Genomic DNA, 10,001 nt, shown 5'->3' with positions numbered 1-10,001 from the left:
AGCCTTTGGGCCGGATTAGCTCCGTATATTTATGTTTTAAAGTCTGATGTGTTTTTCAATAACTAAATATAAATTATTTTTACTGTATCAATGATTAAATATTTTTCTTTGAGATCATAGAGTCCCAAAAAATAAATGTTTCTGAAAAGGCATTCAAAAAATTTAAAAGAAGGAAAAAAATCCCTCTGAGAACCCCTTTTGTCATTTGCAACCAATAAAAATGCCTATTGTTATGAAGGGCTCATAAATAATCTGATTTTGGCATGCTTTCATACCATACAGAAAATGAATAAATTAAACTTGATTTACAGCCTTTTTCATTTTTATTAGAGCCGCTCCAAACATTTTATGTAACGTACGTGCCAGATGAGCTACACCAAATGGTTTGAGGCTCTGGTCCTGGTATTATAGAAATTAAGTTGTTTTAATTTGCATAGTTTAATTAACTAATACTGGCAAAGAGAAAAAGAAAAACAGAGGTAAAAGTGATTTTTTTTTTTCTTTTTTGTGGGTGTCTGAGGACTAAATGAACCCCCCGAGACACATCCCCCGAAAAAAAAGTGCTTGAGCTGGTGCCAGCCGTGGGAAACATCCGCATCCCCACAGCGCTCTTGGGGGGGTCGGTGCCACAGGCAGTTCCTGGCCACCCCAGAGCCCCTTCCCACCGCTCCCATGGTGACGAGGGACATCGGGGGTCACTGTCACCCACCCATTTCACAGATGGGGAAACTGAGGCACATAACACTCCCTACAGCTCTCTGCAGCGCTGTGATGTTAAATAAGAATGGCTTATTGGGGAAAAACACCCCAAACTGTCCCTACGAACAGCCCAGGTTGTAAAGACCATCTCTCTGCCCGCACCAGCAGAAAATTTAGAGAGAAACAGGCAAAAAAAAAAAAGAAAAAAAAAAAAGAAAAAAAAGCCTTAAGTAAAGGCGCATTGACCCGATGTCAGCCGGTTTTGATCCGCTGCCCGTCCCTGCGAGGAGCGCGGAGCTTCGCTCCCCTCCAAAGCCCTTTGATACGTGGGGGATGTTCTCCTCCCCCTCCTGCAATTTATCCCCGAGAATTTCACACCAGGAAACAGCTTCATTACATCAACAACAGGAAGACCCCACTGATTTGTCACACGGAAAAACAGCTGTTAGTCACACATCAAGGGAATAGGGGAGGGGGAAAACAAAAAAAAAAAAAAACACAACAAAAAATTCACCTTTTTTTTTTTTTTTGCTTTAATGTTCACGCCGTTCTTTAATGTTGATCGCTCTGCAGAGGAAAGCGAGCTACCCGGCTGTTCAATAAGTAACCATCACCCAGTGAGTATCGGTTAATATCTAAGTGTCTTCCTGCTTTCCCTGCTACATGATTGCTTTGGAAAGAAAGATTAATTCCAACTTTAAAAAAGAAAACACTATTTTTATCATTGCCAGAAGTCTATATGGGTTTAAAAAAGAAAAAGCACTTGCTTGTCGTTTTACATCTTGCGATTTTGTCAGTTGTTTTAAAACATGTCTCCTGTAATAAATAAGATCATTTTTATGCACTTGTTCCGCAGCTACAAGCGAGGAGGCCGGAGCCGCGGCGCTGGGGAGAGGTGGGATGGACGGGAGCGGGGCAGGGGAAACGCTGGCTCCGAGGGGCCGCGGCTGCCGCTGCCTCCTTAACGGGGTGCCCGAGAGAGGACGATTTCCCTGCAAACCAGCAGCACCCAGCGAGCGCCGAGGCGCAAACACACGCTCGGCTGTTAAGCAGCATCTCGGATGCCTAACCCGCGGCCACGGCCCGAGCCGCCCCCCGAGTCCCCCTCAACGGCTCCTGGGCTGGGACATCGGTGGCCCCGCAAACGTCCCCTCGCTGCGCTCCCCGCGTCCCGGGCAGCCCCGATTTTGCCAGACAAAGAGCATTTTCCCTTAAATCCCAGTTTCCCTTAAACCGCATCCAGCAAATGAAGCTGGGAAGGCGTTTATGAAGAGTACGGCGCGGTGAGAGGCGCTGGGAGAGTTACAGTGATTCCAATTCATGTCTTAGCTCATCCCGCCACAATTCTGCGTGCAGGCTGCAGGGCTCGGACCCCTCTCCCCCTTCTCCATCGCTCCCTGCCCGCTCCGTGCCCTGGCTCCGCTGGCACTCGGGGTGCCCGCAGCCGCCCTCTGTCCGTGACACCGTGTGGAGAACACGCCACCGAGAGCGAGCGACCTCCCGCATGTCAGCAGCGCAAGAACACACTGCAAAACCAGAGAGGATGGTTTTTTGCTAAAGGGCAGAGCAAAAATAGAGAATAAAAGCGCGGAGGGCTCCACGTGCTCCCCACAGGTACCTTCCAGCACTGCTGCTGGCTGCCGATGCAGGCAGGTAGAGGAATACGCTTGATTCCCTGGGAAAAGCACTTTCTTTTGATGCAGTGTAATATTTATGTACTTCATGGCGTGGTTTGTATAACAACCGCCTCAGAAAGCAATTTCCTAGAAGTCAGGGCTGCTGTCGATCCATCAGGAGGGGCCGGCGTCCCACCCGGGCAGGGCTGGGACCCGGGGGGGGTTTCCAGCAGTCCCTGCACATCACGCATTTCCTACTTGGCTTTTTTCTCACTCTTTAAAAAAAAAATACCTGGTGGATCCTGTGTGCCTTCCTCTGGAAAGCACCTTCTGCACCAGGAGGCCGGGAAGGGGCGAGGGGCACCCCGGGGTGTGTGTCACCCCAAAGCCCTGCCCGGAGTCGTCCCAAGCTGCTGAGGGATCTCAAAGAAAAAACACAATTCCCTCTGCCGCACGGCTGCAGCAGCGTCCCAGTCCATCGGCGCCGGCAGGGCTCTGCGCCGGGGATACGTCCTTGGGAAAATAAAACCTCGGTAACAGCAGCCCAGGTGGGGCGAGCCCTGATTAGGGAGCAGAAACATCGTTAGTCATTTCTGAAAGCGCTCATGGCGGCTTTTTGTCTTCTTTGGCTTTACTTTTATTCAAAATATTTTGCTTTTCACTCCGTGCCTGTGCTATATTTATTTGGCAAGTGGTCCCGCGTGCTTTATTTGCATGCCCTCGGTGGCGGGCCGTCTCCGAGCGCGGGGCGACTTGTCGCGGAGCAGAACTGAACTGGACGCAGGGCAGTTGAATTTTCTCTCCCCCTGGTCGCTGTGCCCCGGAAGGAAAACAGGACCCACGCGGAGTTTGGGGGGAGGACTTTAAGCAGAGGCGGTCAGGGCACCGACACTGAGCAGGAGTCATCGTCACCCATGATGACCTTTCGATGAGGTTTTAATCCAGCGGACACAAGCTGAATCCAGGATCGTTCTCCGCTGCGCCAGCACCGGAGCAGGATCAGGGCTTGGGAAGGACCCCAGATTTCAGGGGAGCGACAAACACAGCCCTGGAGGCATCGCCGCTTCGTGCCCTCCCTCCGCTTCGGCATCCGCCGCCGCTCTTACGCGCTTGTCCCACCTTATTTTATGTTATTTTGTTAAGGCCGTGTTGTTGTTGGCGTCCAACTCCAGCGACTTTGAGGAAAGATTTTTTTCTATTTCCTCCTTACTTGAATGGCTCCTTTGAAAGGCAGCGCCTCTCCGCTTCCAGCCCCGCTGCCCGGATTGAATCAATCTTGCGGTCAGCTTCGGGAGGGGGGAGGAAAAAAAAAAAAAAAAAAAAAAAAACAAAGAGAAAAGGGCTCACAAAGAAGGAAAACAGAGAGGTCCGGCCATCGTTGTGATGGATAGCGGTTGGAGAAGTGGGACGCGGTGTTGGGCTGCACCGGGGCGATGCCAGGCAAACCCAGCAAAGCCTTTTTTTCCCCAGAACCTGGAGCAGAGGGGCTTGGTGAGGGGGGGCCGTAGGAACTTCATAACAGCAACATCCAGCATCGGTCAGGAGTTAGTATGATTAATTAGAGGTGCCTGTCCCTCTCCTCTCTCCCTCGCTGGGAAGGCGGGAGGGACTGAGCACCCACGGGGGTGGCTGGAGCGGGCACCCAGCCCCCGGAAAGCTGGGTCCTCCCCACCAGCCCCGGCTCCCTGCAGGCGATGGCCGAGCAACCTGCTGCTGGCAAAGGATGGTTCAGGAAGGAAAACAGGAAAATGTCAAACGTCCAGAGTCACAAACCTGCCGGTGGCACACCGGGACAGTGTCACCGCGCTCCCAATGGGGCATTTGTTCCAGGTAAGCCTTGGTTTTAGCAGCGCAGCGATGACACCCCCCCCCCAGCGCACTACGCACTCATCCCTTCGCTTTTCGGTCCCCGAGGCGGCAGGCGGGCGCAGCGGGTGCGTCGCAGGGGGACCATCCATCCAGCTCCTCACCTTCCTTTCCCAGAGACACCACCACCCCGCTCTTCTCCAGGCCAAGGCTCCTCAGCGCCCGCCCCAGCCCGGCCCCTGTGGCCCCACCAGCTCCCACCAGCTCCCAGTCGAAGCCCCGGGGAGCCAGCGGAGCAGCTCCCCCAGCCCCAAAGGACCCCGCAGCCACCTGGGCCTTGCTCCAGGTGGGATGTGACGAGGTGAAGCTCCCGGATTTATCCGTGTGCCTCCGCTCCTCGTGGAAAGATCTCAGCGGGACGGTGGTTTTCAGCCCCCGCGACTGTGGGGCCCCAGGGGTTTGTGAATGTAATTCAAAGACGCCTGGAAAAGGTAACTAGAAATAGGAAGTTAATTGTCGGGAACCTTAATTAGTTATACAGCGGTCTGCAGTGTCACTGGCAAATTTTTAAGACTCTGCAAACTAAAGTAAGTAGAAAACCCCTGAAAGAAAGGAGTATTGTAGGTATGGAGGGGAACTGGGGGACCCGGGTTGAGATCTGCCCCCTTCGCTGCGCTGCCTGTGCCCTGGAGACCTCCCCGATGGCTCCGTCTCTGCTCCTGGTGGGAAACGGTCAGGGACTGGTCACTGCCCCGAGGACAGAAGCCGCTGCGACACCAACCGCTGCTGCTCTCCCAGTGACGTAAGTGCTGGGGACTGCGATACATGCAAAATTAAAAAGTCTGTAGGCAACCTGCGTGGGCCCTTCAGGTTGGGGTGACACTGCTGTCCCACCAGCAACCCCAGTGCCGTCCCAGTTTGCCCGTGGGGCCAGCAGAGACACCCAGCTGCCTCTGCAGGGACGCGGGGGGCTCGCTCTGCCCCACACGGGTGTGCACCCCCCGGCAGGGTGCTGCAGCCCCCCTCGGGTGGCACTGGGGATGGGGCGCGGGGCAGGGACGCTGGGGGCAGGGGCCAGGCTGGGCGGGGGGCACCGGGCGCAAGTTTGGGTGCAGAAGCCACTGCAGAAGGGTGCTGAGCCGTGCCGTGCAGGGCTGTGCCAGGCTGATCTTATCTCAGCCACGGTGTGCCAGCAGTGCCATGCCACGGTGTGCCAGCTGAGCCGTGCCGTGCTATGATAAGCCATGCCGGGCGTGCCGTGCCAGCTGAGCCATGCTGGGCCATTCTAAGCTGTGCCAGCAGTGCAGTGCCAGCCGAGCTGTGCCGTGCCATGACGAGGTGTGCTAGCAGCACCGTGCCATGCCATGCCAGCTGAGCTGTGCCATGCCATTCCATGCCAGCTGAGCTGTGCCGTGCCATGCCAAGCAGCACCAGCCATGCCATGCCATCCAAGCTGTGTCATGTCATGCTCTGCCAGCTGAGCCATGCCATGCTGTGCCAGTCATGCCATGCCATGCCTGCCGACCCGTGCCATGCCAGGCTGTGCCATGCCATCCGAGCCATGCCATGCCAGCTGAACTGTGTCATGCCATACTATGCTGTGCCATGCCAGCCATGCCATGCCATGCCAGCTGTGCCGTGTTATGCCATGCCATGCCACCCGAGCCATGCCATGCCATGCCATGCCAACTGAGCTGTGCCATGCCATGCTGTGCCATGCCATGCTATGCCATGCCAGCTGAGCTATGCCATGCTATGCTGTGCCATGTCAGGCCAGCCATGATATGCCATGCCATGACCATCCAAGCCATGCGTGCCAGCTGAGCTGTGTCATCCCATGCTATGCTGTGCCATGCCAGCCATGCCATGCCAGCTGTGCTGTGCTGTGCCGTGCCATGCCACCCGAGCCATGCCATGCCAGCTGAGCTGTGCCGTGCCATGCCAGCCATGCCAGCTGAGCTGTGCCATGCCATGCCATGCCAAGCTGTGCCATGCCAACCATGCCACGCCAGCTGTGCTGTGCCATGCTGTGCCATCTGAGCCATGCCATGCCAGCTGAGTTGTGACATGTCATGCTATGACATGCCATGCCTCCCGAGCCATGCCATGCCAGCCGTGCCATGCCAGCCGTGCCGTGCCATGCCAAGCCGTGCCATGCCAAGCCGTGCCATGCCAGCCGAGCCGTGCTCTGCCACCCGGGCCGTGCCGCTCCGTGCCGTGGGCGGCTCTCCCCCACGCGGCGGCGGCGCGGGGCGGCGGCGGCGGCTCGCCCCCCCCCACCGGCGGCTCTCCCCGCCCCGGGGGCCCGGCCGGGCGCGGATTGGTGCGCGGCGCCGGCCCCCTCGGAGCGCGGCCGCCATCGGGGCTATTTGACGTGTCGGTGGGGCCGGGGAAGGGTTTCGTCTCGCCGGGGCCGCCGCCGCCGCCGCTCCGCCGCCCGCCCGGCCCGGCCCGGCCCGGCCCCGCGGAGCCCGGCGCCCCCCCCCTCCCCCCCCCCCCCCTTTCCCCTTCCCCCCCCTCCCCGCCCCAAATGAGCGGAGCCCCCGGCGGGCCCCGGCCGAGGACCCCGCCGAGCCGCGGAGCCGCGGGCGCCCCGTCGCCCCGGCCGCCCCCCGCCGACCCGCTGCGCCAGGCCAGCCGGCTGCCCATCCGCGTCCTGAAGATGCTCAGCGCCCACGGCGGCCACCTCCTGCACCCCGAGTACCTCCAGCCGCTCTCCTCCACGCCCGTCAGCCCCATCGAGGTCAGTGCCCGCCCGCTCCGGGGTCCCCCCTGCCCGGCTCCTCCCGGCCGGGCTCATCCCGGTCCGGCGCTCCCGGCTCCTCCCGGCCGGGCTCTTCGCTGCCCGGGGCTGCCGGCTCCCCCCGAGCCGCTCCTTCCTTGGCTCCCCCCGAGCCGCTCCTTCCCTCCCTCCCCCGCTGCAGCCCGGTTCCCCCCACCCCACCCCGCTCCTTCTCCCCGGCCGGGAGGTCTTTCTCCGCGGCATCCCCCCCCCACCCCGCCCCGACCCTCCCCCCATTCCCTGGCTCGGCGCCGAGCCCGTCCCCGCTGGACCCGGGATTTTGGGGGTGGGATGGGGTAAAGGCGCGGGGGGGGAGGCCGGGCCGGGGGCGCCGTCGGGGTCCCCCCTTGACCGGCTCCGCTCCGCCCGCAGCTGGACGCCAAGAAGAGCCCGCTGGCGCTGCTGGCCCAGACCTGCTCGCAGATCGGCAAGCCCGACCCGCCGCCCTCCTCCAAGCTGAACGCCGTGGCCTCCGCCGGGCTGCCCGCCGCCGAGAAGGAGCCCGCCGCCCGCCCCGCAGCCCTGAAGCCCCCGGGCAGCGGGGACGCGCCGCCCGAGGACAAGTCCAGCTTCAAACCCTACTCGAAGGGCAGCGGGGAGCCGCGCAAGGAGGGCGGCGCGGACAAGGCCGGCTTTCGGGTGCCCAGCGCCGCTTGCCCGCCGTTCCCCCCCGCACGCCGCCGCCTCGCCCGGTGGCTCCCGTGGCGCCTCGCCCCAGCACGCCGACCCCAAGGGTGTCGAGGAGAAGAAGGAGCCCGAAGCGGGCAAGCCCAGCCCCGAGGGGACGGGTGGGGGGCTGGGGCGTGGGGCGGCGGAGCCTGGAGCGCACGGTGAGCCCCCCTCGGGGCGCAAGTCGGAGCCCCCCGCCCTGCCGCCCGCCGGCCATGTGGCCCCTGTCTCGCCCTACAAGCCGGGCCACTCCGTCTTCCCCCTGCCGCCCTCCAGCATCGGCTACCACGGCTCCATCGTCGGCGCCTACGCCGGCTACCCCTCCCAGTTCGTGCCCGGGCTGGACCCCACCAAGCCGGGCCTGGTGGGCAGCCAGCTGCCGGGGGCACTGGGGCTGCCGGGCAAGCCACCCAGCTCCAGCCCGCTCACCGGGGCCTCGCCGCCCTCCTTCATGCAGGGATTATGCCGGGACCCGTATTGCCTGAGCTACCACAGCGCCTCGCACCTGGGCTCCAGCAACTGCTCCAGCTGCGTGCACGACCCCGGCAGCCTGAAGAGCGGATACCCCTTGGTGTACCCCACGCACCCCCTGCACTCGGTGCACACCACGCTCTCCTCCAGCGGCACCCCCAGCCTGCCCGGCCACCCCCTCTACACCTACGGCTTCATGCTGCAGAACGACCCCCTGCCCCACATATGCAACTGGGTGTCTGCCAGCGGACCCTGCGACAAGAGGTTTGCCACCTCGGAGGAGCTGCTCACCCACCTACGGACCCACACGGCCTTGCCGGGGGCGGAAAAACTCTTGGCGGGTTACCCTACCTCCGGGCTGGGCTCCGCAGCCTCCTGCCACCTCCACCTCCCGCCCGCCGCCCCCGGGAGCCCCAACACGTTACCGGCCTCCCTCTCCTTGAGGAGCCCACACACTTTGGGACTAAACAGGTACCACCCCTACGGCAAGAGCCATTTGCCCACGGCCGGCGCCCTGCCCGTGCCCTCCTTGCCCGCTGCCGGACCTTACTACTCTCCGTACGCGCTCTACGGCCAAAGACTAACTTCAGCTTCTGCACTGGGATATCAGTAACTACCGCAGCCCCTTCCCCTGCTCCAGCCTCCTCCTCGCCCCGGCCCCCCGCTCCCCCCTTGGACTGTGTATTTATTTACTGTATGTTAGCTTAAAGCTGGGAATATAAGTGCATTAATACACCAATGAATCAATGGTATGCAAAAAGTCTGTGTCCAAAAAAAAAAAAAAAAAAAAGGAGAAAAAAAAAAAGGAAAAAAAATTCTTTACTTTGCAGGTGTGGGGCTTTTATTTTTCCCTTCTGTTTCTTTTGAATTTTTTTTTTTCCTCCCCCTTCTTGATTTCCCCCCTGAGAAATTCTTGCATGACTCCTGACACACAAGGAAAAAAAAAAAAAGGCATTTTCCTCCTCCCCCCTCCGTGTTTATCATTCTGGGATTCTGTTCCTCTTCATTTGTAAAGTTAACAGATGTAATTTTTTTAAAAAATTTTTTTCTTTTTTCTTTTTTTTTTAAACTTTTTTTTTTTTGCGATGTGTTTGGGGCCGGGGGCAGCTGCGGCGGATGGATGGGCGAAGGCCTGGCCGTGCATGACCCCCGTCCCACGCCGCGGCTCGTCCCCCGTGACCGCCGCTCCCCACCCGCGGCCAAGCCCCGCCGTGGGACGCAGGACCGTGGGGGTGTGTGTGTGTCCCCGGGGGGGGGGACCGAAGAGCGGCGGCTCCAGCGGGCAGGACCGGAGCAGCGGAGAGGGCGGCGAGTGTGGCGGGTGGATGAGCTCCGGCTTGGTAAGTCTTATTTTGTTAATAAATGACTCTTGGTTATATTCACCCTGTGGTGTCTTCTCTTGTCCCCGGGGCCGGGACCTCCATGTTGGGGCTGGTGGGGGCTCCATGCCTGTGCTGGGGGAGGACCGTGTTGGGGCTGGCGGGGGCTCCGTGATGGGGCCAGGAGCTCCGTGCCGGTGTTGGGGGGCTCTGTGTTGGTGGTGGGAGCTCCGTGCCAGGGCTGGGGGGCTCCATTTTGGGGCCAGGGGACTCCGTGCTGGGGCTGGGGGCTCCGTGTCGGTGGTGGGGGGCTCCGTACTGGTTTTTGGGGCTCCGTGTCAGGGCCAGGAGCTCTGTGCCTGTGCTGGGGGGCTCTGTGCCAGGGCTCGGGCCTCTGTGCTGGTGTTGGGGGGGCTCTGTGCCAGTGGTGGGAGCTCCGTGTTGGGGCCAGGAGCTCCGTGTCTGTGCTGGGGGGGCTCCGTACCAGTTCTCGGGGCTCCGTATCGGGGCCAGGAGCTCCGTGCCAGTGCTGGGGGGCTCCGTGTCGGTGTTGGGGGGGCTCTGTACTGATGCCCAGGGCTCTGTGTGGGGGCCGGGAGCTCCGTGCCGGGGCTGGGGGCTCGGTGTCGGTGTTGGGGG

At 60.5% G+C, this 10,001-nt stretch overlaps 1 protein-coding gene across 1 annotated transcript; it reads left to right on the top strand.

Annotated features, from left to right (window-relative positions):
• The first annotated feature begins 6,651 nt into the window (after positions 1–6,651).
• ZNF703 (zinc finger protein 703) lies at positions 6,652–9,436 on the top strand. Its single transcript, XM_054180916.1, is given in 3 exon segments — positions 6,652–6,864; positions 7,276–7,569; positions 7,571–9,436. Coding segments are annotated over 3 exon segments (1,593 nt in total). The 3' UTR covers positions 8,657–9,436.
• The last annotated feature ends 565 nt before the right edge of the window (positions 9,437–10,001 follow it).

This window comes from Rissa tridactyla, chromosome 20 (genome assembly GCF_028500815.1).
Source record: "Rissa tridactyla isolate bRisTri1 chromosome 20, bRisTri1.patW.cur.20221130, whole genome shotgun sequence".
NCBI classification, from domain to species: domain Eukaryota; kingdom Metazoa; phylum Chordata; class Aves; order Charadriiformes; family Laridae; genus Rissa; species Rissa tridactyla.
This window is presented reverse-complemented; position numbering and strand designations above follow the sequence as displayed.